Genomic DNA, 27,795 nt, shown 5'->3' with positions numbered 1-27,795 from the left:
ACTAGTGGAAGTTTAACTCAGAATAAGATTTGTATTTCTCGCTGTGGTTTATTCCATACACCGTACACTCATTAGCATGTGTTTCTCCTTTACAGTGACTCAATAGGAGTCGCAGGTCCTTCTGCAGTCAGACCAACACACACAAACATATGAACGTCAATCATGTTTTAAATGTATTATATTAATAACACAAATATTGTTTGAGAAATATCTCTGCAAGATCTTAATACAGGAATTTAATGTAACTTCTTTTTACTCAAGAAACATTAATTATAATACAAGTAATTTTTACTTTGTTCCACTGAACACTGATTGTTTTCTCTTTTGGTTCCGCCTTACAGAGTAGATCAATCACCAAAAGTCCCTGATGGATCTTTTACATCATGGTTTAAATCTGTGAAATGATCATGAGAGGATCAGTGACCATCAGATGATCCACAGAAGAGTCTCTACTGCGTCTATGAGGAGAAATAAATGTGTGATTAATGTGTAAATGTGTTTCATACAGGTGGAAGAGACTCAGATTTACAGTTAAATAAAGCAGCATGTGTGTTAGCATGAGTATCAGAAACATGTGATATTGAATGATTAATGTTGCTTTAATATTCAGCCAGATGATGGTTTTGTGTTATTTAAAGGAGGAACAGGAGGAAGAAGCTCAGATGAGTCTGTCAGCAGAAATCTTCAGTATCAGACCTACAAATATAACGATTGGATCACTCAAAAAAATTAACTTTCACTGTTGTTAGTTTCACTCAATCCATCCTTGTTCACATTACTTAAACTCATGTAACTATATGAACTTAATTTAACTGTGTTGTTTCTACTAAAAATGAGTATTGTCAGCTTTGCTTAGTAAATGTTTGTTCAGTCAACTTAACATTGCTGAGTGAATTAATGTTGACATAACTAACTGGGCAGTGGATCAGTAGTTCCCAGCATGCCTCATATATACGCATGTTTAGGGTGGAATTCCTGCTCTCAATTCAATTGAGTTTGTTCAAGGAGTTATTTTTTGAGTGCATTTCATACAGAAAATAGTTCATTTAATAAGGTAAATCAAGTCAATAAATGTGTTCACCTTATGCAATAAACATATTAATATTATGTAACAGTGACATTCAAATGATTTGTATTTACTTGAATTTCTTTTATTCATACAATTAAATTGTCATTTGTACAAATTACTCAATATAGTGGAACCACTTGACACTGTAAGTAGATCCAACAATTAATTTTTTGAGTGATTGAACTCCTCCATAATGATTAAAATGTGTCTAATCATAAATGTGATCATCAAGTACATAAATGTATCATATGATATAAAGCCTACAATGTAAAATTAGCATGTTTAAAAAAATTTTTTTTTTTACATTATCTTATCTTTTTTATATTTTATGCACAGAATATATTTAATTGTGTTATCTATGTGTCTGTCTGTTGTAAAAGCACAGATCTCTGTTGTGTCTCACTCACTAAAAATCTGGTCTCAGTTTAGAAGACATTTTCAGTGGAATCAATGTTCAGTCCTTACACCAATAACTGGTAATCAAGCACATAAGCTGTTTTCAGGTCAAACATTTCAACAATGGGACCTTAAAGGAGTGCACACAATTATAGACCTCTTCATTGACAGAATATTTCCAACATTTGAACAATTAATACATACATTTAATATTGATAACAAGGACTTTTTTAAATACTTGCAAATTCGCAACTTTACTAAAGTAACATTTCCCTCTTTTCCCAGTCAGCCTGAAGTATGTCCAATGAACAATGTATTATTGAACAACCCACTCAAAAAAGGATCTATCTCTAGAATATATAATTACCTTTCACAGATAGATTGTACAACTACACTTGACCATATAAAGGATGCTTGGAGTGAAGACTTAGGAATAAACATCACAGACGAGCAATGGATCGAAGCTCAAGAGCGGGTCCACTCCTCTTCAGTTTGTATCAGACACGGTCTGCTGCAGTTTAAAATCCTGCACCGATTGCACCTTTCCAAACAAAGACTGTCCAGGATGTTTCCAGGAGTGGATGCCTCTTGTGAATGTTGTGGCTATGCCCCTGCTTCATTGTCACACACATTTTGGAGCTGTCTCCACATTACCCTCTATTGGTCTAAAATAATTGAGACTTTCAACAATTTTTAATGTTAGACTCCCAGCAGATCCAGTTATGTCATTATTTGGTGTTGTACCTATAGATATACATTTGAACAGCTCACAAATTAATGTATTGTGTTTTGTGATGTTGCTAGCCAGACGTCTAATTTTACTAAACTGGAAAAATAAAAATCCTCCTACTCATCAAAACTGTACAACCCCAATAAATTAGATTCTTTTGTTTTGTTTATAACTACAGATATTTTGTTATTTTGGTTTTAAACTACCCTAGTAAAGGTAAAAAATGAGCTTTTTCTCTCTTATTTCTATACTGAAAAATATTTAGTCAGCCACATATGGTAAAAAATTAACCATCATTTCTTTTTTCAATCTTTCAGTCTATCTGAAATACTATCTAACCTACGGAAGATGATTAGGGCCAAACAATAATAATAAAAATAAAACCAACTCAAGATTAGTCATTATGAGAAATTAAATTTTTCAAGAAAAAATGTGAAATACAATGTTGTTTCAATAATGAACTTTACAAACTTTAAAAACATTACATTTTGAGAAAAAAAAATGTAGAAATAATATGTTGAGAATAAACTCAAAATGTGGAGAATAAATACATTCGATCAGTGTCCATTATATACTGATAGAGGACATGACAGATCACTTACTCAAGCTATATTTTATATTTTCTTTCAGTAACAAAGAAATACTATCAGCTTTAGCTAATTATAACTGAATAATAATTAGTATATGAACATTAAAGAGAATTTAAGCTTCTAGAAGAAAAAAACAGTCCAATTTGTGCAATGTTCTCGCAGAAACAAAGAAAAAAATGGGACTTTCTAAAAAGCTTAACATGAAAATTCTCTTAATCTGTCTTAATGTACTAAGACAGTGATATTAACAGACCAAACTCAGCTTTTCTTTTCTTTTTCCTCCACCTAATCATTTATCATATGATATGGAGATCTAACGTACCATATATTTTAAATATTCATAGTATCTATAAGTGATGAAATTTCCACTTAAATTATTAATTGTAGATATAATTTCTTGACTAAAGGGTAGTGAGTAGATTTTTATTCATTTCATTTATACATTGAACATGTTCAAACAAAGGTAAATACACAGTAAAATACAACAATAGGAAAATAAACATTAGTTGAACAGAATTAACATCACTTTAGTCCTGAGACTTATAGGAAGAAAACTGCAAGATCATATCAGAAGACAAAATTAAACAAGCATATAATAATTATGGTGAGAGGATGAGTGGAGTTTTCCTGTTTGACAGATAAAAAAAATTAAATATCTTAACTTGTGTTAACCACAGACCTTATTTCAGGGATTTAACCAGAAACCCTCTGACTTTGGGCCGATGGAAGCAGAAGTGCTGAAATGTGAACTCAGTTTTGGGTTTGAGGACTCATTCCTGTATGGCAGCGTATCTCCATCAGTCCATGGAGTTGTCTGCCCACGCTGAAGCTCTGCAGTCTGGCTGTCACGTACTCCAGAAGGTCTGGAGCTCCAGGCGTCAGAGCTCTGTTGATCAACACAACACAGGAGGTAGAGAGCAGATTCCCTCTCTGTAAGGCCAGCAGGTCTTGAAGGTAAAGCTCAGGGTCATGATCCATTAGAACCAGATCCAGACCATCATTCCCAGTGTGAGAGGGTGAAGAAGAGATGGCCTCAGCCGAGGAGCATGTCAGCACCTGAAACTGAGCAAGAACATGCTGAGCTCGTTTACCATGATGAGTGTTTTAGCAGCAGCAATAATGAGTTATTTCAGTGATTAACTGAATTAAGGAAATTAACTACAGACAAAACCTTGTTTCTTCAGACAACAATACAAGTTTAGATGTTTTATGTAAAAAATACATTTAGGCATCATGTTCAAACTCTGTCCAGCTGGTGGCGGTAATGTACCAAAAACTGGTTTCTCAAACATCAGTAAACATTAGAACAACAACATCACAGGTGTACCGTGTTTATATAATGTTTCAGAAAGCTGCTTTCTTCAGATGAAAACAGCAGAAGATGAAGCAGAATCTCTTTAACACAGATTGAATCACGTGACAAACAGGAGCACAGGTGAGTCTCAAACTGAAAGTGTTTCAGAGACTTCTGGATTCTGTTCCTGCAGGACAAGACCGTCTGTACTGCTGAAGTAAGCTTTAATACTGACACCATTACAGTTATTTGAGGAATATGAACGGATTTCATATGAGTTCGTGTGATTATGATTATGATTATTAACATGATATGTTCAGTTATAGCCTAACATAAGTTATAACTTATACCTGTTGTAAAAGAATAACAAATGATCAGGAAACAGCCAGGAATTACTAAAACAAACAGTTTTATTGACATTAGTTTTGCAGAAATTAATAATTATTTTTCTAAAAAGGTTTATTTCCAGTTTTAGGATGTTGTTTTGTGGTAATGTGAGGTTGAAAGTTTTCTTTGGACAATCCAGTATTTCCAGTTAGAGAATGTTTTGAATCAGGGCCAGTGTTTGGAGATTTAGTTTCAGAAGGCGGAGCTTGTATGAATATTCATGAGATTCCCAGAGGTCCGCCCTCTGTATTTTTCTGAGGTGAATGTATATAATAAAGGTTGTGAAATAATCGCCTAATATAATATTAACTGTAATTTAGTGCTGTAAGGATATTACACTCACCAGATCTTTTTTTTTTTCTTTTTTTTTTTTTTATTAAGAACATTATATAGACAAAGAACGAAGCAGTCACAATGTAGGACAAATAACAAAACATAAAATAAAATATAATAAAATAAAATATAATAAAATAAAATAAAATAAAATAAAAGGTACAAGACGGGTATATAACTAAACACAGAAGATCACCTTAAAGGAAAAGATTAAAAAACTTACAAATTTCGATTGTTTTTAAAGCCTTCTTGTTACAAGAGTTAAGGATAGTCCCAAAGTAATGCTGCAATTCAGCAAGAAAAACACAAAAAAGTGGTTTCTGACCTGAAAATTTACATTTATGTATATAAAATTTTGTTAATAAAATAAGAAGATTTAGTAAGTATAACTTGTTTTCCACTAAATGCTCTTTTTTCCAATTAACAAATCCAAACAAAACATTTTCCCAAAGTAAGGAAAAGTCCTTATCAATGTGCTCAATAACAAAAAGAGAAAAGTCTTTCCACAATCTTTTAGAGTAATGGCAAAGCCAGAACAAATGCACTATGGTCTCTGGGTGTTGTTTGCAAAAAGAACAATTTGTGTCAATATCTTTTTTAAATTTCTTCATGAAAGTATTAACAGGATATACACGATGGATAATACGAAATGAAACTTCTCTTATCTTATTAGTAATTAAGTATCTATTTGGGATCAGCCAAACTTTCCTCCAGGCAATATCAAAAACAAAGGTATTCCAATAAACTGTGACATTTGTAATAGCCACAATTTCTTTGAGAAATAATAAACGTATTGATTTATTAGAAGAAGTGGAAGAAAAGCAATATTTCCCCATCATTGTAATAGTGGGGTCTAAAGAAGGTAAAGTAGAGGGATAGGGGATATGTTGAAATAGTCTAATAACTCCAGATGGTATGGCATCGAATACAATAGCAAATTCCTTAGGGGTAATGGGAATATTAAAACGACTAAGAAATTCCTCATAGTTTAATAAAAGGCCATTCGCATTAAATAATTGACTTACAAGCAAGATATTAGCCTCAAACCAGCGCTGGAAGAATAAAGATCTGTTTTTATAAAGAATATCTCTGTTATTCCATATAAAATATTTATGAGGGGAAAAGTTATGTTTGTATAAAAGAGACCAGGCGAGAAGGACCTGCTTATGGAATTTAGATAATTTAGCTGGTATTTTTTCAACATTATAATTACAAAGCAATAAAAAATTAAATCCACCGAATTTGGAGAAAATATATTGTGGAATAAAGTTCCAAACTGAAGTTGGATTTTTGAGAAAGTGTTTGGCCCAATTAATTTTAAGAGTATTATTAAATGTATAAAAATCTAACATATTGAGACCACCATTTTCATAAGTATTCAAAACAACAGATTTCTTGATATAATGTATGCCATTTTTCCACATGAAATTAAGTAACATTTTGTCAATACTTTTGAGAATGCCGTTATCAACATGGAGAGACTGAGCAGCATATGATAATCTGGAGATTCCCTCCCCTTTGGCAAGTAATATTCTTCCCCTCAGAGATAAGTCTCTCTGCAGCCATAAATTAAATTTTTTTTTAGTTTTCTCAATAATAGGGGTAAAATTAGAAACACATCTATCATTTTGATTTTTACATATATAGATACCTAAATAAGAAATCTTATCTTTAATCGGAATGTTATTAAATTGTAGAAAGATTGCACTCTTTAATTGAAAGCAGTTCACATTTAGATAAATTTAAAAAAAAGACCAGAAGCTTTAGAAAACTTTTCAACAGTGCTGATTGCGATAGGGACCCAAGAGGCATCTCTTAAAAAAAGAGCAGTGTCATCTGCTAATTGGCTGATCTTTATTTCTCTTTCAGCAATGAGAATCCCTTTCAAGGTACTTTTATTAATATAGTGTGAGAAGATCTGGGTGGCAAGGAGGAAAAGATAGGGTGAAAAAGGACATCCTTGCCTAATACCCCTCTGAAGGTAGAATCTGGGTGACGTACCAAAACTAAATTTCAATGAGCAATTACTAGTATAAAGTGTCCTGATGGCATTATTAAAGAAATCACCAAAACCAAACTTTCGAAGACAACAGAAAATAAAAGCATGCTCCACAGTGTCAAATGCCTTGTAAAAGTCTAAAAAAAAAATAAAACTTTCCTCTGAAATCAATTCAGAATAGTCAAGGATGTCTAAAATTAATCTAATATTATTAGAAATGTGCCTATTTTTTATAAATCCAGATTGAGACTCATCAATTAAATAGCTCATTACTTTTTTTAATCTTTGGGCAAAAATTTGAGCAAGGATCTTGTAATCAGTGTTAAGTAAACAAATAGGACGCCAATTTTCTATAAGAAGTGGATCCTTTTTGGGTTTTGGAATCAGAGTAATTACACCCTGTGTTAAACTAGGAGGAAGAGATGTTTTCAGAATACTCTCTGCATAAACTTCTGCCAGAAATGGAGCTAAGGGTTCAGAGAATGCCTTATAAAATTCTGCAGTAATACCATCATTCCCCGGAGATTTGTTGACTTTAAGATGATTAATAGAATCAACGATTTCTTTAAGGGAAATAGGTTCATCACACCGATTTTTGTCATCTACCTCTATGGTATTTAGGTCAATTATTGAATCTAAAAATGAGGATGTGTCATCCTCATTGAATCTAGAGGTATATAACAACTTATAAAACTCATAGCAATAATTAGAAATTGTCTTGGGGTTATCTGTTACAATACCATCAGCAGTGAGTTTAGTCATGGTATTATAATTGGCATTAGATTTCTCTAACCTGAAGAAGTATGCAGAATTTTGTTCACCTTGCTCCATCCATCTCCTCCTAGATCGCACAAAAGCACCTTCAGCTTTACATTTATAAATATCATCAAGTTGGTTTTGTAGTTTAGAAAGCAAAGCAGTTTCAACATTCGAGAGATTTTCAGGGGGCCCATGAGTAATGGCAGCAATTTCACTAATCACTGCCTCTTCCTCAGCTTTCCTAAGCTTAGCTAGTGCACTTCCATAGCTTCTCATATATTTACCAATATCAAATTTTAGTAACTCCCAATTATTACTAAAAGATCGTTCCCTTACTGCTTTTTTCCAATAATGGTTAATAAAATAGTTAATTTTAAGTTTAACTGTATTATGAGATAAAAGAGAGCTGTTTAATTTCCAATATGATGGTTTAATAGAGTTTAAAGTGCTTGCAGAAAGCTTGATTTTTATATAGATAGCCTTATGGTCAGTTAGGGGGGTTGGGAGAATATCAACTGAAGTACTGGGAATGTCAAAGGATTTAGAGATCAGCCAAAAGTCTATCCGAGAGAAATGAGAAGCAGCCTTGTTGCTCCAGGTAAATGCTTTAGTATTAGGGAATTTGGATCTCCAGACATCAATTACATCAAGTCTCTCCATGAATTGTTTAAATTTTAAATTAAGTGAAGAGGGTCGGCCGGGAGGCCATTTATCAAGAGCACTGTCAATTGCAATATTGAAATCCCCACCTATAACGAGCAAAGAGTTTGGACATTTTTTTAGCCAGTATAGAAGTCTGCTTTCTATAAACTCAAGAAAACTAGCATTCTCAGACCTTGAGTTAAAACCATAAATATTAGCCATAATAATAAAAGTTGAATTAAGATCAATGACATGACACAAAAAATGTCCATATGAATCACAGTCCGAGTGTAATATATTCCCTTTAAATGCATTCCTTAGAGTAGTAACTCCAGCAGAGCGTTCAGTTCCATGGGAAAACCAAAGGTCATTTCCCCATTGAGATCTCCAGAATTTTACATCATTAACAGATGAATGGGATTCTTGGAAAAAACAAAAATCAGGTTTCAGTTGTTTTGCAAATAAAAATAATGCTTTCCTTTTCACAGTATGGCGAATACCCCTGACATTTAATGAAAACAAAGACAACAACCTCAAAAACAAATAAATATAAAGAGAACTGTAGAAACAAATAGGCTATGACCTTATGTCAAAAGCTTGGAGCAGAAAAGGGAACGCCCCAATCTCTGCACTTAGAACAAGTGTTAGTGTTAAGTGAACCAACTAATTATATAACATCTTGACAAGTTCCAGACAAAAGGGTTTGAACTATACTTAAAAGGAAATTAAGGCACCAAACCCAAAGTACATGGACCGATCTGCAACATAAAATCCTGGACTAACCAGCCGCAGGACGACAGACTTCAAAGATAACCATTAAGGTGGTAGAATGATTTCTTTGCCTTCAACAAATGCTCGAGCTCTTACATAGTATGCCTTTTTTCCTGCAACCCTCGCACTTTTAACTGCAGGCCACAGCTTTTTCCTCCTCTCTCTGTCTTCTTCACAGAAATCTTCAGCAAAGCGTAGTTTATTATCACGCAGATACGAGTTATTTCTAGCAGCCTTCCAAACTGCGTCGCGGTGCACTCTGCTGGTGAATTGGAGAATTACAGGCCTCGGCTTGTCCGTGTTCATTCTTGAACCTAAGCGATGAACAGTATCGATCACATCTGGGAGCTTGATCTTTCCTTCAGGTAGCACCTCCTGACAAATATGAATAACTTCAGCTCGTATGTTCTGATCTGCTTTCTCAGGGACTCCATACAACTTAAGGTTCCATCTCCTGTGGTACCCTTCCAGCTCCCGTATGCGGTTCTCGAGCATGCTGCGGCGCTGTTTTTCTTCATCAATACATTTTTCTGTATTAGTCATCTTAATCTTCAAGTCTTTTACTTCTGCACAGACGAAATCAACGGTCTTTTTTAGTCCTTCTATTCTCATGGCGTTGTTGTTGATCAGTTTCTCCATGCCATCCGCTCTGTTGTTAATCAGGTCAGAGAGAGTGGATATAATATCGTCGCCGGATTTGTCTGTTTTTCCACGTTTACTGAATGGAGGCTTACTTGGGGTCACAGGAGAGGATGGGAAATCTTCAACAGCAGAAGAAAGTGATGGAGTTACATGGGTGGAATAATCATGACAAATGTCAATCAGTAAATTGCTGCCTTCAGGTGATATCATGAGCTCGGAGTTATCGGATGCTGCCGAACTTCTAACAGCTTGATCTAGCAGTTCTTTCCTTTTCCTTTGGGACTTTGACATTTTCCCAAATTCACACTATACAGCTACTTAACAAATTAAGCCAAAAACGAACTTGAAAAGGGACACTTAACTTCAAAAAAAGAGCAATCTAATGCAGAGATCAGGAAAGACAACCGTTCAGAGCGCCATCTTGCGCGACTCCCGGAAGAACTACACTCACCAGATCTTCTCATCTGAGCCTCAGCGGTCTGACGTCACTGTCAGAATATTTTAGATGACCAATCAAATCAAAGTAGGCGGAGTTTATGTTCACAGAAGCTGTTGAGCGGGAATTCCAGCGACGCTTCGGTTAATGGTGATAAAGTGCGAGATAAGATGTAAGATAAATTAAACATTTCACATTTGACAGCTGTTTTAGGATAGAAATGTTAAACTACCGACAGAAATAATCAGGGATGCAAACTAATGAACTTTTGTCTAATCTTGCCATTTTGAATTGCCTATATAATTTACCTGATTCATGTGATTAACTAATGTGAGGACAATAAACATTAACGAAGCCATTTTCATCATATTAGGCATTAGATTAATAATGAATGTGCTCATATTGTGAATGAATTTATTAAACTGTTACCTAGCTTGTAGCCTTCAGTAAATGAACTTGTCTAAGAAAATGATTCATAAAACATAAATATCATGTTTACTTTCTTCACAGATGAAAATGAGTCTGTCAGTCAAAGCTCAGCTTTAGGAGGGGAAGAGACAGAGCAAGATAAGAAGACTGAGAGAAAAAGAAAGAGTGATGGAGACGAGGAGAGAACAGGTATAATAATCTACTGTCCACTGACATGGTTTTAAAGCTGCTATTATTCAATTTTTGGCCTTCAAATGTCTTAAGTCATGCAACCAATAATGATAATCATAATAAAAATAATAATATAGGCCTAAAATATTAAATAAAAATTAACGATCAGTGGATTTAAAAGACACAATAGGCAATATGTTTAAATAATTATTTCTTAGTTCTGCACTTTTTCTTAATTAAAAATAAATATTATTATAGGCCTATCCATTTCTGATAATTCCAGGTTGCCATGGTCGCGCAGGTTGTTTATGCATTTAATTTGTGGCCATGAGAAATAATGTTGTTCCCTCAAAATAAAGAAGTCGTGGCCATAAGAATGATATATCGTTCCCTCACCATATGATCTCACGACTTATCACGTTCCCACGAGTTAACATGTCGTGGCCACGACAAAACTAAGTGAACTGAACATGTCCCTTCCCGATCACCGTAGACAAGCAACAATCGTAAAGGACTATTATAAATCGCACAGTGTGCACCCGACTTGTGGCATGGGACCAATTTCCCATCAAATGTATTACAGTCACAGATAAAAAACAAAAAATGTATGAATCAAAAATTTAAAAACACATTTAAAAATATGTCGCACAAAACTGAAAAAGGAATGGGTAACACTTTATAATAACTGCACACTATGAAGCATTAGTTAAGCATTAGTTAATAGTTAATTAATCACTTATAAAGCATTAATATACATTAGTAAGTAGTTTATAAATACAGCTATAATTGCTTTATTCTTGATTTATAAGCATATCTATAATGTGTTTAATAATTGTATTTTCATACTTTACTAATAATCAATTTATTATTTCTAAATTAAGTATTACATTATTTACAAACCAGTTATTTAGGAGTTGTCAGTAGTTCATTTAGTAAGTGTAAGTAAATGATTAATAAACTATTTAAACATTCATTTATACATCTTATTATTTAGACACATAGTAATAGTTACTTACTGTGTTAGTAAATGTTTTATTAACACATATTCCTACTGCAATTCATGATTAATTCAGGTAATTATAAAACATTTAGAAGTAGTCAGTTAACTATTTTTGTGAGCTCATCTAAAGTGAGGACTGTTTATGCTCTGTAAAGCTTTTATAAATGAGATTTAAAGGTTCAGTGATCTTCTACACTGCTGTTCTCTAATTTTTAAAGTTAGTACTGAGGTAGTTTTGACACTAGGAATATGTTAATAAAGCATTTATTAACACACTGAGTAACTAATACTATATGTATAAATAATAAGATGCATAAATGTACATTTAAATATTTTATTAATCATTTACTTACACTTCCTAAATGATCTTATGAACCACTGACGACTCCTAAATTACTGCTTTGTGAATAATGTAATACATAATTTAAAAATGATAAATTGATCATTAATAAATTATGAAAATACAATTATTAAACTCATTATAGATATGCTTATAAATCAAGAACAAAGCATTTATAGCTGTATTCATAAATGGCTTACTAATGTCTATTAATGTTTTATAAATGATGAATTAACTATTTACTAATGCTTAACTAATGCTTCATAGCGTGAGTTATTCTAAAGTGTTACCAAGGAATTAATTGAAAATTAATTGAAAAATAAGCATGAATCAAAAATAAACACAAAACCAAAACTTTAAACACATTTAAAATGATATTGCACAAGTTATCCAAATCACACACAAATCATGTTTTCTGCTCATATTTTCATTTTTTTGTATGCTTGTGCTGTTTTTCCCTTTGCTCTTGTTTCCACATTTTGCACTTGCTTTTCCCAATGTTGCAGTTTGACTTTCATGCAGGTTTTTCCTGGGTCAGAAATGATCTTCGGTGGTGGTAGACGAACACAGTCATCCCATAGAATAAAACAGTTTGGACGACGCATCTCCTTTCTCTTTCATGGTAGAAAAGTGAAGCTGCCAATGTCTCAATATAGCGCTGATATCTTGTGCTGATTTAGGACCCGATTCTGCGCAGTAGTTAGCATGAAGTACAGCCGCGCGCTAATAAGGCCCCGCCCACACTGCCGCAGAATCATTTAGTACAGTTTACTGCAGAACAAATCATTATGTCGGTGTGAAATAAACAGTTATGGAAATGTAGAAATTAAGGTTAAAGCTTCAATCTCCTCCCGTTTTTTATAGCATTACATAACTAACTAAAACCAAACTTATATTCACTGAAGCTGTCAGTCACAACACAAGGTAAAGCTGCAAAAACTCCCGTTATAATCATGAAGTTGTCTATGCTGTGCACAGTGTGCAGTGAATCTCTTATTGACATCGGGCCTCATTCATGAAACTTTCACAAATATACAAGCAAGAGTAATTTGTGAGTAAAATGGACCTTCACGAAAACTCTCCTCTGGATTCACAAAGCCTTCGTATACAGCGGATTCGGTAGTTAAATGTGTATATTAATGAATTCCAAACATTCGTAAATTCGTCGCTCGTGCACGCTCATTCATAATTGGCATAATCCCCGCCCATGATGAGCTACAATTCAATTCACATTTATTTGTATAGCGCTTTTCACGATACATATCGTTTCAAAGCAGCTTTACAGAGAATGCATGTCAACATCCCAATTTAAAGAATGCATTTAGCTAATAATGTAATAATTTAGGCAATTAATTTACAATCACTGTTAGCAGTTTAACTGAACGTAGAAGCAATGAGCTCCTGGAAACTACAACTACGCAAGTTACGTGTCCAGGAGCGCTGTGGAATCTTCTGGACTTCCTTTTCAGGTTTGGCTCCAGTATATTGCATAAATTCAAAAGAGACTAGTGGCCATATGCCTAGCAATAAATATTCAATTATCATGTGTCCACCAAAGTTTAGCCAGCTAAAAAATGCCTGGTGCTCTTCTGAAAATGGCCAGCTGGTGGCGCTTGAAAGTGCTTTGCAAGCGCAGATTTTTCCAGCTGAGATACTTTGGTTGCGATGATACAGAATATTAATGGCATTTTGAAGAATATTACTGAATATAAAAATGCAGTAACCAGAAATATTAACTTCTCCATTGTTGTTCAGTCATTGTACAAGTAGGATCATTGGTCGTTATAGTATTTGTCCTGCCCCTCCTCCATTGTGATTGGACGGCTGGGTAAAAAGTGACAGTGATGAGCGCTGCTTGTTGCACTTCAAATGTCATTGCATTCATCATGAGTTGTTATTTTTCCTCATCATTTCTCCCTCTGAAGTGTCCTGATATTAATCTCAGTCACTCATTGTCATGTCCAGGTCATGCTGAGCATCTGATGGTCTTCAGCGACACAGAGACACCAGAGCTGAGCTGTTTTCAGTGTCAGTTTATCTGCAGTAATGTCAGAGGAGCGAGGAAAGGACTCTCTCTATAAGATGAGTCTCTCAGAGAAACAGAGGTAAGACTGCGTCTGTTTTCACACAATCATTTTAAACACTACTGGAGTTTCAGGTTTGTCCTGTAAAGAACAGCCTGATCAACAAGCAGTGTTTTCTCTCACCGTTGACATGTCTAATGCTGTGCAAAACTATTCACAACTTCCTATGAATGTTTCTAGATTACTGCAGGTTAAAAATGTCTTGAAACTGGTTTCATATTTAATTTGCAGGAACATTTATCACAGTTAAATATGTGTAATGTACCATATAGTCCTGTACAAACCCTGATTAAAGTGTATTTCATTACAGTTTAAAGGTGCTCGTTTAGTTTATAGTGAATGTAAATAATGTGGAAACTTTAATTAGAACAAGTCAAATATACATGTCAAACAGGGCTTTATAGACAATTTCACAGTTAATAACTAACTAAAGTACAGAGCTTCTACATGACTGTAGATGTTTTGGGACTGTGAACAAATCATTTTAACATCACACTTGATGACCACTGGAAACTACTAAAACTGAACACTGAAAAACAAATCGCTAGAAATGGTGACCAGGGGCTTTTTAGACCAAGAATTTGTTTGTTAAACTGGGCTTAATTAAACATGAAACCTGAAGTATCTCCTGTAGTAAAGTGTTTTATCTTTCTGCTCTTTGTGTCATTAGATCAGACTCAGGTGTGTTCAGGTCTGTGTCTGTGAAGAGTGACCGGTCAAAAGGTGAAGGACCAAAATTCAGTGAGAGAAAACCATCAACTAACAAAAGGTATTTCATGTGTTTTTTGTAATACCAATTTAATATTGGTGTGTCATCAGCTACTGAAAAACATTTCATGTGTTTTGTGTTACAGCACTGCATTAGCAAATGTGATGGAAATTAGGGTGTGTTCACACTTGTCATGTTTAGTTCAATTAAAACGATTGGTTAGTTGATTAGTGTGGTTCATTTGAGCATGTGTGAACGCTGCCATCCGAACCCTGCGCGTACCAAACAAGCGGACCGAGACTGAAAAGATGGGTCTCAGTCTGCTTCCAAGTGAACTCTGGTGCGGTTCGAATGATATATGAACGCAACACGGACCAAAGACATGTAAACGAATCAAAAACAGGAAGATGAGACTCTAAAAAGGACAGAATCCTCACGCATATTAGTTTTTCTTGTCATAGTCGTGAGTTTTGCCCATGACAGGCATCAGACGCGCGTCTCCACGCAGCAGATTGTTTGTGTGACGGATGGATTCCTGCAGCTGTTTTGACTACTTTACACATTATATAAGCTCTTCACGAGCTCTTCACATGCAGGCTGCACACACACAATGAGCACATTTTCCTCAGCACACAGCATTGTTCTGATGTTCAGTAAGTTCTGTCTCAAAATAGGCAATACGTCATAAAATCCGACCAATCACGTTCTGAATGTATCCCTGTGCCTTTACGTTCAGTATCTTTTGGTTCGGTGATAAAATTGCCAATCTGAACGCTAATCAGACCAGGACTAAATGTTTTTTTTTTTTCTTCTTTGGTCTGGACCAAATGAACCAAACAAACCGAACTACAAGTGTGAACGCACCCTTAAAGGATTAGTTTACTTTCAAGTGAAAATTACATGACACTATATGACTTTCTTCTTTCTGATGAACACAGTCTGAGAAATATTAATAAATATCCTGATGCATCAGAGCTTTATAATGTCAGTGAACAGGATCAACAAATATTAGCTGAAGAAAGTGTCTCCATCCACATCCATCCATTATAACGTACTCCACACACCTCAGGGGGTTAATAATGGCCTTCTGAAGTGAAGCAATGCATTTGTGTAAAAAAAAAAAAATAATAATAATAAAATCAATATTTATCAAGTTATGAAATACAATATCCATCTTCCGCCAGAACACCTTCCATATTCAAGGTTTGAAGAAAGTGTAAACTGGCGTCGCATCAGTTATACTTTTCCTGTAAGTTGAATAGGGAAGGTGTAGGTCGTATCGTAAGCTTTTTGAACTGCCAAAGTTTTAAACTTTCTTTGTACATTGAATAGGGAAGGCGGTCTGGTGGAATCTACATATTTTATTTCACAACTTTTGTTAAATATTGTTTTTTTTTGTTTTTTTTATATACACAAATGCATCGCTTCACTTCAGAAGGCCATTATTAACCCCCTGGAGGCGTGCGGAGCACATTTATGATGGATGGATGTGGATGGAGACACTTTCTTCAGCTCATACTTGTTGATCCCATTCACTGACATTATAAAGCTCAGATGCATCAGGATATTTATTAATATTTCTCTGATTGTGTTCATCAGAAAGAAGAAAGTCATATACACCTTAAGGATCTACTAAATGAATGTGGAATAATAAGATCTTTTAAATAAGAAGGGGCTTGATCATTAAGAGCTTTAAAAACAAACAACAGAATTTTGAACTGAATCCTTAAATGGACTGGAAGCCAATGGAGCGATGCCAAGATTGGGGTGACATGGTCAAATCTCTTTGCTCTGGTTAACATGCTGGTTGCAGCTGCATTTTGAACCATCTGGAGGCGAGCAATGGATGACTGAGGAAGGCCCAAATACAATGAGTTGCAATAATCTAAACACGATGTGATAAAAGCATGAATGACCTTCTCCAAATCTTGAAAAGATTTAAGTTTAGAAATAATCCGTAATTGATAAACTATTCTTAACAACTGAATTTATTAATTTTAATTTGAAAGTGAACTAATCCTTTAAATAAAACAATAATTCAGAGAACACAGTGTGTGTTATTCTGCTTTCCTCTTTATTGAACTCAGTCTGGAGCATCTTTCCAGTAATATAATAACAAGGAGGCATAAATTCAACATGGAAAATGGATCTTACAACTATAGGCGCCGATTTATGTTTCTGCCGATGGGTGCCCAGGGCCCCCCCCCCCCAATTATATTATATTATTGATAAATCCGTGCTCATGTTTTGTATTACTTAATGGTCTCGTAGCAGAATTTTTGTTTATGGAGTCAGAGGTTCAGCTGTGCTCTTATTATCAGTGGTTCGAATCAGCCCTTATTTTTTCCTCATTAAGTTCACCGATGTTCATTAATGTTTGTATATCAAGAGCAGGGACATGTTTGTGTGCATTTTGTTAGTGATTTCCCTGGAAAGTCAAGTGATAGATTGACGCACATGTCTGAAGACTTAACATACCCACAACGTTCCTCAGCATGATTTCAAAAACACGTTTCAGCGCTAGTTCACTTCTTATTTAACTCAAATTAACGTCAACTGGATGTTTCATTTGCATTATATCTGTGCAGCGAGATGACAATTTCGACCCAAAAGCACATTCTTTTTACGAGTGTTGTCACGAGTCATGCTCTCGCTGATATCTGATGCAAGGAGAGCTTGAGTTTGAGTTTGCACATCTGATTGAGAGCAGCCATTTGTGCTCGTGCATCACTTGGATATGCGCTCTCCACGTTTGCCATTAATATATTGCAATAGAAACGGCCTTAAACAAACTAAAAAAGGGTGAAGATCGTCGTGTCTGAAAGCTCCAATCGATTTTTCATTGGTTAAAATCAATGGAGAATATCCACTGGATCGGCACCAATGCTTACAACTCAAACATGAATTATGTCCTTTTATCCATCTTCAGTCATAGATGGACAAAAGTGTGTCTATACTGCATTTAATTACTATTTGCATCATTAAACCCTTTCAAATGAGGCTGAAGTATCTCCTGTAGTAAAGTGTTTTATCTTTCTGCTCTTTGTGTCATTAGTGTAAGATCAGACTCAGATGTGTTCAGCTCTGTGTCTGTGAAGAGTGACTGGTCAAAAGATGAAGGACCAAAATTCAGTGAGAGAAAACCATCAACTAACAAAAGGTATTTCATGTGTTTCTTATTGTTGGACACACATAGACTGTGTGAATAGACTGAATATTTTCAGCAAATATTTATTATGAAACTTTATTGTTCAAATATCATTCTAATTTACAATCAGCAGTGCTATAAAAACCTAAAGGGAGCATCAGCAAAAAGATTTTGATTTTAATTATAATTCTGTTTCTTGTAATACCCATTTATTTTAGTGTGCTGAAATAACTGCTGCACAACATATTAAAATATCTATTGTTAATGCAGAATTCACTATATATACTAAAATAGATCCTACACTTTAACAGCATAAACTTTAAATGGCTCATGTTTTCTTTTTCACTGTTAAAGTTGGGGTAAGCCATTTTTCAAAATTTATTTGAAATCAACCCAAACAAACACACCCCTCTCTCCATTGCTCCACCTCCAAAACTCACCCTTCAATCCTAACCACCCTGCTCAGAGTCGGTCTCGAACCCCGATCGCTGCTGGCAGGCGAGACGAGTGCACTAACGTCTCGGTTACATAGGTAACCCTCGTTCCCTGAAGGAGGGAACGGAGACGTACGTCGGACAGACCGACGAATAGGAATCTCGCTAGAGAGGCCAATCTACTTCGAGTGTAACTAAACGAGCCAATGCACATTGGCATGCAATCATATGCATCAGCTGCTCGCCTCGCAGCGCGGGTATATAATGAGCAGCAGGTGCGTTGCATCTTCAGGTTTTCGCTGAGGAGCCGAACCCAGCAGGCGGCAGCATCAGCAGGACAACGCCTGTGGCGACGGGACGTACGTCTCCGTTCCCTCCTTCAGGGAACGAGGGTTACCTATGTAACCGAGACGGTCCCATTCAGTCGGTCACGTTTCGACGTACGTCGGACAGACCGACGAATAGGAATCCCTACCAAAGCGCCACAGGGGCTGCCCTCTTCCAGCGCTCTGTCGTGAGCCACCTGAACCCCCTTGCCTAAGGACGGTGGGACCAGGCTCACGCAGAGAGGGTCGATCACTGTTGTTCCCAAAACCCACTCAGTGCGACAATTGGATAACGCTGGGAAAGCGTAGCCTTACATGCGATAAGGAACGCTGCGGAAGCCATATCCTTCCCCGAAGGAGTTATATGGATAAGTACATATGGACTAACCTTGTAGGTTGTACAACATATGGAAGAACTGGGGTGACTCCACTCGGTGAGAGATGGGTTCTCCCAGAGGGAAAGACACGGGCTTCGTTTAGGAGCAGCCGTGGAAAAAGCCATATGGGATCCCCGTAGGGTCACACATATGGAACCCAGCCTAAATCCGGTTCTCAAGGATACAACAGAGTATAGGCCTGGCGCCAGACGCTCCGCCACGTCGGCTGCCGAAGGGTAACCGGAGGACTCAACAGGGTCTGCCCGTAGGGACTCTCTGGAGAATAGAATGCGCATGTAGCGCAGCAAGCCGACACTAAGCCGGGGCCTCTCCGTGCCTCTGACCTGAGGCGAGAACACGGGAGGAGACCGGCTCGACACGAAGGCTATAGTATCTAGCGAACGTGTTAGGTGTCGCCCAGCCCGCAGCTCTACAAATGTCTGTTAGCGAGGCGCCACGAGCCAGCGCCCAGGAGGATGCCACACCTCTCGTGGAGTGGGCATGCAGCCTGAGCGGGCAGGGCACGCCCTGAGCTTGGTAAGCCAGGGCGATGGCATCCACTATCCAGTGGGCCATCCTCTGCTTGGAGACAGCCTTTCCCTTCTGCTGGCCTCCGTAACAGACGAAGAGCTGGTCTGAGGTCCTGAAGCTTCGAGTTCTGTCTATGTACAGTCGCAAGGCGCGAACTGGACAGAGCAAAGCCAGGGCTGGGTCTGCCTCCTCCGAGGGCAGCGCTTGCAGGCTCACCACCTGATCCCTGAAGGGAGTGGAGGAACCTTGGGCACATAGCCAGGCCGGGGTCTCAGTACCACGTGGCTGTCACCCGGCCCGAACTCTAGGCACGATTCGTCGACCGAAAATGACTGCAGGTCCCCTACCCTCTTGATGGAGGCCAATGCCACCAGCAGCAAAGTTTTCATAGAGAGAATCTTTAAGTCTGCTGACAGCAAAGGCTCAAAGGGAGCAATCTGGAGTGCTCTGAGCACCAGAGTAAGGTCCCAAGAGGGTATGGAGGGGGACGAGGAGGATTTAACCGTCTCGCCCCCTAAGGAACCTGACGACCAGGTCGTGCTGACCAACAGATTTGCCATCTATGTGGTCGTGGTAAGCGGAGATAGCAGCAGAATGGACTTTGAGGGTGGAGGGGGACAGCCTACGCTCCAACCCTTGCTGCAAGAAGGAAAGCACGACACCGATCGAGCATCTTCGGGGGTCTTCTCGGCGAGAAGAGCACCACTCGACGAACAGGTTCCACTTCGAGGCGTAAGCACGTCTCGTAGACAGTGCACGTGCCGAAGTGATGGTGTTAAGTACCTCGGGGGGTAAGTCACCTAGAACCTCCGCGTCCCGTCCAGGGACCAGACATGGAGTTTCCAGAGGTCTGGACGCGGGTGCCAAAGAGTGCCCCGTCTCTGAGAGAGGAGGTCCTTCCTCAGAGGGATGGGCCAGGGAGGGGCTGTCGCGAGGAGTGAGAGTTCTGGGAACCAGGTCCGGTTGGGCCAGTAAGGCGCAACTAACAAGACCTGCTCCTCGTCCTCCCTGACTTTGCACAGGGTCTGTGCAAGTAGGCTCACTGGGGGAAACGCATATTTGCGCAGGCCCCGGGGCCAGCTGTGAGCCAGTGCGTCTGTCCAGAGTGTTCCCTCGGTCAGAGAGTAAAACAACTGGCAGTGGGAGGTTTCTGGTGAGGCAAACAGGTCTACCTGAGCCTCTCCGAACTCTCTCCAGATCAGCTGAACCACCTGGGGGTGGAGTCGCCACTCTCCGGGCAGCGCAGCTCGTGATAGCTCGTCGGCCACACGGTTGAGCACACCGGGGACATGAATGGCGCGAAGCGACCTCAGATGCTTCCGACTCCACAGGAGGAGATGGCGGGCGAGTTGCGACATGCGACGGGAGCGTAGACCACCTTGGCGGTTGATGTACGCAACGGTCGCAGTGTTGTCCGTACGGACCAGTACATGCTTGTCGCGAAGCAGGCCTTTGAGGCGGCTCAGCGCAAGGCGTACTGCCAGCAACTCGAGGCAATTGATGTGCCAATGCAGATGGGGTCCCGTCCAAACCCCTGAGACTGCATGCCCGTTGTACGTGGCACCCCAGCCGGTGGCAGAAGCATCTGTGAAAACCACAGCATGCCGGGACACCTGTTCTAGGGGCACTCCTGCCCGGAGAAACAAAGGGTCCGACCACGGACTGAAGGTTCGGCGGCACTCCTGAGTGATTGGCACCCGGAACGTGCCGCGTTGCCACGCCCATCTCGGGACTCGGCCGTGAAGCCAGTGCTGAAGCGGTCTCATATGAAGCAGCCCGAGCGGTGTTACAGCCGCTGCAGCCGCCATATGCCCCAGGAGCCTCTGAAAAAACTTCAGTGGGACCGCTGTCCTGCCATTGAACGTATTCAGGCAGTTCAACACCGACCGAGCACGTTCCTCTGTGAGGCGTGCTACCCGTTCGACCGAATCCAACTCCATACCGAGAAAAGAGATCCTCTGCACTGGGGCGAGTTTGCTCTTCTCCCAGTTGACCTGAAGCCCCAACTGGCTGAGGTGCCTGAGCACTAAGTCCCTGTGTTCGCACAACTGATCCCGAGACTGTGCTAGAATGAGCCAGTCGTCCAGGTAGTTGAGAATGCGAACACCCTGTTCTCTCATGGGAACAAGGGCTCCCTCCACGACTTTCGTGAAGACGCGGGGAGACAGGGCCAGCCCGAAGGGTAAGACTCTGTACTGATATGCTCGACCTTCGAACGCGAATCTCAGGAATGGCCTGTGTCGCGGAAGAATCGAAACATGAAAGTACGCGTCCTTCAGGTCGATCGCTGCAAACCAATCTCGGGGACGGATGCACTCGAAAATGCGTTTCTGCGTAAGCATTTTGAATGGTAGCTTGTGAAGGCTCCGATTCAAAACTCGCAGGTCCAAGATCGGTCGTAACCCGCCGCTTTTCTTGGGTACAATGAAGTAGGGGCTGTAGAACCCTGACCTCAAATCGGCTGGAGGGACCGGCTCTATCGCGTCCTTCGCCAGTAGGACTGCAATCTCCGCACGCAGAACAGGGGCATCGACATCTTTCACTGAAGTGAAGAGGACGCCCCTGAACTTGGGGGGACGCCGGGCGAACTGAATCGCATAGCCGAGCCTGATGGTCCGGAGGAGCCAGCGAGACGGACTGGGGAGCGCTAGCCAGGCTCCCAGAGACCGCACCAGCGGCACCAAGGGGACCACCGGCGTACCCGCCGCGGGGCAGCGAGGTGGAACGCAGGGACGCGGCCCGGGAGGCTCTCTGTGTGAGGCGGCCCGAAGCGGGGTCACAGTGTGCTGTGCAACACTTACCTGCCTCCACGGGTGGACAGAGGGAGCAGTCGAGGATTTGCTTACCTGCTGCTCGCTGCTGTCCGCTGGCGACAGAAGAGGTGGATGAGAGTGGAGAGGTTCTAGCCCTCCCACTGCTCTCCGAGCCCTCTTCGGACCCGGAGATAAAGGAAACTGCTCTTTTCTTGAAAATTTGGGTACCGCTGGCCGTTGAGCCAGCGGCGGAACAAAAGGAAACAACAAAAGATTCTCCACCCGGCCCTCCTCCGGGGGAAGGAGTGGTGCATTCACCACCTCCTGAAGAGCAGTCCCCTCCATCTCCGGGTCGCCCGTCCTAGGGCCGCTTGGACTTGGCCTTGCCACCCTTCTTCTTGGGGGGTGGCTGGACGGGCTGGGCGCCCCGCCCGCGACCGGCTCCACGGCGCCGCTTGGATGGAGGCTGCTGCTGCTGGGGCGCGGGAGCGGGGGCGGCTGCAGGGGGGCGCCCTCGGCGACGGGTAGTCTGAGGTGCCGCCGGCGGTGGAGGTGCAGCAGCTGACCGCCTCGGCAGGATGTGACTGATGGCCTCCGACTGCCTTTGTACAGCCGAGAACTGTTGGGCAAAGTTCTCGACCGCGTCGCCGAAAAGGCCGGTCTGGGACACGGGGGAATTAAGAAACCTGACCTTGTCGGTATCCCTCATGTCCGCAAGACACAGCCAGAGATGGCGTTCCTGGACCACCATAGTGGACATCGCACGACCCACTGACCGCGCCGTAACCTTCGTCGCTCGAAGCGCGAGGTCCGTCGCGGCACGAAGTTCCTGGAGAACTTGTGGATCATGACCACCCTCGTGCAGGTCCCTCAGTGCCTTGGCCTGATGGACCTGCAACAACGCCATAGCGTGTAAGGCAGAGGCAGCTTCCCCACAGGCCTGATAAGCCTTGCCGGTAAGATCCGACGAGTACTTACAGGCCCGGGAAGGGAGAGACGGCTCCCCCCGCCAGGTGGAGTTAGGGCACAGTTGCATAGCAACGGCCCGTTCCACAGGGGGTATGCGCGTGTAACCCTTCGCTGCCCTGCCATCAAGGGTGGTGAGGGAGGAGGACCCACCGACACGGTTTCGGGCAGTAAAAGGTGCCGTCCACGTGCCCGTGAGCTCTTCATGCACCTCCGGGAAGAAGGGCACTGGGGTGGGGGGCTGAGAACCAGCCCTGGCCACCCCGAGATACCAGTCATCCAACCTCGAGGGTTCGGGACACGGTGGAGGATTCCACACGAGCCGACCCTGTTGGCGGCCCGGGAAAGCATAGCCATCATTTCCGGGTCCGTGTCGGGCACAGTTGTCACCCCCGAAGGAGGCAACTGCGCCGACTCATCCTCCCCAGAAGTATCAGGCTCACCCTCCGATGCAGCGATCGACATCCGGTCGTCTGGGGGAGCTCCGAAGGAAACGGATGGTACACACCTCTGGGGTGGTCCACCACGTTCCGAGGGCAGCTCTACTGGCTGCGGAGCGCACGAGGGGGGAGGGTTCCTAGGGGGTTGGTTCCCCGAAGGAAGCGCGCTCACCGTTATCCTCAAGTCACCAGCCCCGCCGCTCGCAGCAACCCTCTGAGGAGGATTGGAGCGAGGCGTCGGGACCGGGACTCCACCCCTTTGCAGAAAGTGGAGTCTCGACCGCAACTCCGCGATGGTCATCTTCCCACAATGGGTACATGACTCATCCACAAACGCTGCCTCAGCGTGCCTTAAGCCCAAGCACGCGATACAGCGCTGGTGACCATCCCGAGGCGCCAGGTAACGACCGCATCCAGAAACACACAAGTAGAACGACATCTTTAAAAAGACGCGAACTACTCGTGTTAGCTCTTTCAAGGACTGACTCTTTTAGGTGCTGAAGCACGCAGGGGAATAGCCGCTGCAGCACAGACAGGGAATGTGCAGCCTGTCGTGTGCACTCTCCTTGAAGGCGCTCCTCTTACCAGCTGTAACAACAGCTTTTTAGCGCTCTAGGCGCACCGTTTCACCAGCCGTGAGAACGGCCTTCACGCTGATTACAGCTTTGCTCAATCAAATTAAAGGCAAAAACAAAAACAAAAGGAGAATCGGCCCCGCTGCTGCGCTGTCCGCCTGCACCTCGCAACAAAGAGACGTCTTGAAGAGAGACTCGTTCACCACACTCGCTTTCAGTAGCTGTCTTCATAGAAGGTTTGGCTCTGAAGCGAAAAGCTGAAGATGCAACGCACCTGCTGCTCATTATATACCCGCGCTGCGAGGCGAGCAGCTGATGCATATGATTGCATGCCAATGTGCATTGGCTCGTTTAGTTACACTCGAAGTAGATTGGCCTCTCTAGCGAGATTCCTATTCGTCGGTCTGTCCGACGTACGTCGAACGTGACCGACTGAATGGGAACAATGACACTAAACACCTCATTCTCTAGCGGTCATCAGTGTGCAGTGCTTTACCTGCACAACTCTCACTATCTGACCTCTGTTACACAGAGTGAATGTCTGTTTATCACAGCTGATGCGCAACAAAATAATGCTTCAGGAAAAATAAAGCGCAGATATTCTTTTGAGCTCTTTTGTATCTCTCTTTCTGCATCTCTTTCTGTTTTTCTTCAAATCTCCCTCTTGCTTGTTCTCTCTCCTCGACCGTCATACACACCCTAATGCTGATTGGCTACGCGCTTATTGTTGGTGACTAACTTACAGAGTTTTTGTAAAAATGCAGTATTTTATTTTATTGTCTAACAGGCTTCAATGTGAGACATTAGATTCACAAAAAGATGTTCAGACTCACAAAAAACATGAGAATTTCCTTCAAGGCAATCTCCTTAAGATCTTCCAGGTAGGAAAACACATTTTCATAAAGGTTAAAAAACTATAACAAACAAATAATTTACTGAAGATTTCTTGCACAAATACTAGAATAAAAATTTGAAGAACCCATAAATAATAATCAAAATGTAAGAAAAATGTGTTGTTTTTGTGGGTTAAAAATTACAGCTAATTAACATTTAATTAATTAACATTTGTTTTTAACTGGTTTCTTTTACAAATATGTTTAATATCTAAATAAATAGTTTTTACCAAATATGGATGTGGATCTGGTTAAATTGTGTTCTTCTGTGTCTTATTTTTTCTTGCTTTGTTTGTAGGATCTTGAGAGCAAAATAATCACGTTTCTGAAGAATGAACTAGAAAATTTTAAGAAAATATTACAGAAAGAGGACACCCAACACTTTGTGAAGGACTTTAATGAGAATGGATGCAGTACCAAAGCAGCAGCTCTTGATCTCACACTACATTACCTGAGAGAGATGAAGCAAGATGAAGCTGCTGATGCTCTAGAAGGTCAGAGACTCATGATCATCTGTCTGATTGACACTTATAAATGTAGGAGAGAAAATTAAGGCTAAAACTATCTATTTTCTGTTCCTGTGTTTAGATGAGCTGTTCTTCATTCATCAGCTAAAATGTGGCCTAAAGAAGAAGTATCAATGTGTGTTTGAAGGAATTGCGAAGCAAGGTGACTCCACACTTCTGAATAACATCTACACAGATCTCAATATCACTCAGGGCGGCAGTGAACAGGTCAATACTGAACATGAGGTCAGACAGATTGAAGTTGCTTCCAGGCGTCATGAATCTCAAGAGATACAGGTTAAATGCACACAATTGTTTGAAGCTCCTGAACAAGACAAGGAGATCCGAACTGTTCTGACAAAAGGAGTCGCTGGCATCGGAAAATCAGTCTCTGTGCAAAAGTTTGTTCTGGACTGGGCTGAAGGAAAAGAAAATCAAGATATCAGATTCATATTTCCTCTTCCATTCAGAGAGATGAACTTAATGGAGAAAGAAAAACTAAGTTTGATGGACCTTATAACTCAGTTTTTCCCAGAGACAAAAGGACTGAACCTTACAAGAAGGAATGAGTTGAAAGTCCTGTTCATCCTTGATGGATTGGACGAATGTCGTCTTCCTCTGAAGTTTGATTGTAATGAGACGTGGAGTGATGTATCGTCACCAGCCTCTCTGGATGTTCTCCTAACGAACCTCATGAAGGGAAATCTGCTTCCTTCTGCTCTCATCTGGATCACCACCAGACCAGCAGCTGCCAGTAAGATTCCTCCTGACTGTATCGACCGGCTGACAGAGATACGAGGATTCAGTGATGCTCAAAAGGAAGAGTACTTCAAAAAAAGATTCACGGATCAGAATCAGGCCAACACAATCATTGATCATGTTAAAAAATCAAAGAGTCTCTTTATCATGTGCCACATCCCAGTCTTCTGCTGGATTTCAGCCACTGTTCTCCAGAACATTCTGGAGGAGAAAAGGAATAATGATGTGAAAATCAATCAGGCTGATGAGATCTCTAAAACACAGCAGGAATCGAACACTGAAGACACTCCCAAGACTCTGACACAAATGTACACACACTTTCTCCGCTTTCAGATCCAGCAGAGCCACCGAAAGTATGATGGAGAATACACAGCAGATGTTTCCTGGGATAAAGACGCCATCCTTTCACTGGGAAAACTGGCATTTCAGCAGCTGGAAAGAAACAATGTGATCTTCTATGACACAGACCTGGAAGCCTGTGGTATTGACGTCTATAAGGCATCAGTGTACTCAGGCATGTGTACCCAGATCTTTATGAAGGAAACAGGGATCACTCTTGGTACCATGTACTGCTTTGTTCACTTGAGCATTCAAGAGTTTATTGCAGCCCTTTATGCACATCTGTTTCTAGACATCAACAAGACAAGTGTGTTTGATCATGAGTCTACAGGACAGAAAAACAAAAATGAAAATTTGCTCAAGACTCGTTTTGCATATATGTTTCCAGACAAGAACAAGAAAAATAAAATCATGATTGATTTTCTCAAGACTGCAGTGGACAAGGCGCTCGAGAGTGACAATGGACACCTGGACCTTTTCCTTCGCTTCCTCCTCGGTCTGTCACTGCAGTCCAATCGACGACTCTTACGAGGTCTGTTATCACAGCAAGATGACAATGACCAGAGCAACAAGAGAATAGTTCAGTACATCAAGCAGAAATTAGAAGATAATCTGCCTGCAGAGAGATCCATCAATCTGTTCTACTGTCTGAATGAACTTAACGACCAAACTCTGGTGAAGGAGATCCAGACCCACCTTAGCAAAGGAAGTCTCTCATCTGGTGACCTTTCACCTGCCCAGTGGTCTGCTTTGGCCTTTGTGTTGTTGACATCAGAGGAAGAGCTGGAGGAGTTTGATCTTCAGAAATTCAAGAGATCAGACGAGTGTCTCATTAGATTATCGGCAGTCATCAAAACCTCCAGAAGAGCTCTGTAAGTCCATTAATGTTTAGTCATGTTTTTGTCTCAACCAGGGTATAACAGACTTCTTAAAATACATATTATCAGTTGTTACACTATATCTCACA

The 27,795-nt window shown here is 40.7% G+C and overlaps 2 protein-coding genes across 2 annotated transcripts in view; both read left to right on the top strand.

The window, feature by feature from the left end:
• LOC137019234 (NACHT, LRR and PYD domains-containing protein 12-like) overlaps window positions 1-933 on the top strand; it is a 92,962-nt gene extending 92,029 nt beyond the window's left edge. The window contains exon 21 of the mRNA XM_067384484.1: window positions 342-933. Within this exon, the coding sequence (XP_067240585.1) occupies window positions 342-405 (64 nt within the window). The 3' untranslated portion in view covers window positions 406-933. The remainder of the gene's footprint in view (window positions 1-341) is intronic.
• A 3,287-nt stretch (window positions 934-4,220) lies between these two features.
• LOC137019221 (protein NLRC3-like) lies at window positions 4,221-27,704 on the top strand. Its single transcript, XM_067384459.1, has 8 exons — window positions 4,221-4,296; window positions 10,559-10,666; window positions 13,954-14,093; window positions 14,743-14,841; window positions 17,837-17,941; window positions 25,119-25,212; window positions 25,523-25,718; window positions 25,813-27,704. Exons 3-8 carry the CDS (start codon window positions 14,035-14,037, stop codon window positions 27,702-27,704), a joined length of 2,445 nt encoding a protein of 814 aa, XP_067240560.1. The 5' UTR covers window positions 4,221-4,296; window positions 10,559-10,666; window positions 13,954-14,034.
• Window positions 27,705-27,795: the final 91 nt, after the last annotated feature.

This window comes from Chanodichthys erythropterus, chromosome 1 (genome assembly GCF_024489055.1).
Source record: "Chanodichthys erythropterus isolate Z2021 chromosome 1, ASM2448905v1, whole genome shotgun sequence".
Taxonomy (NCBI): domain Eukaryota; kingdom Metazoa; phylum Chordata; class Actinopteri; order Cypriniformes; family Xenocyprididae; genus Chanodichthys; species Chanodichthys erythropterus.
The sequence above is the reverse complement of the archived record's forward strand: the minus strand, read 5'-3'. Positions and strand labels throughout refer to the sequence as shown.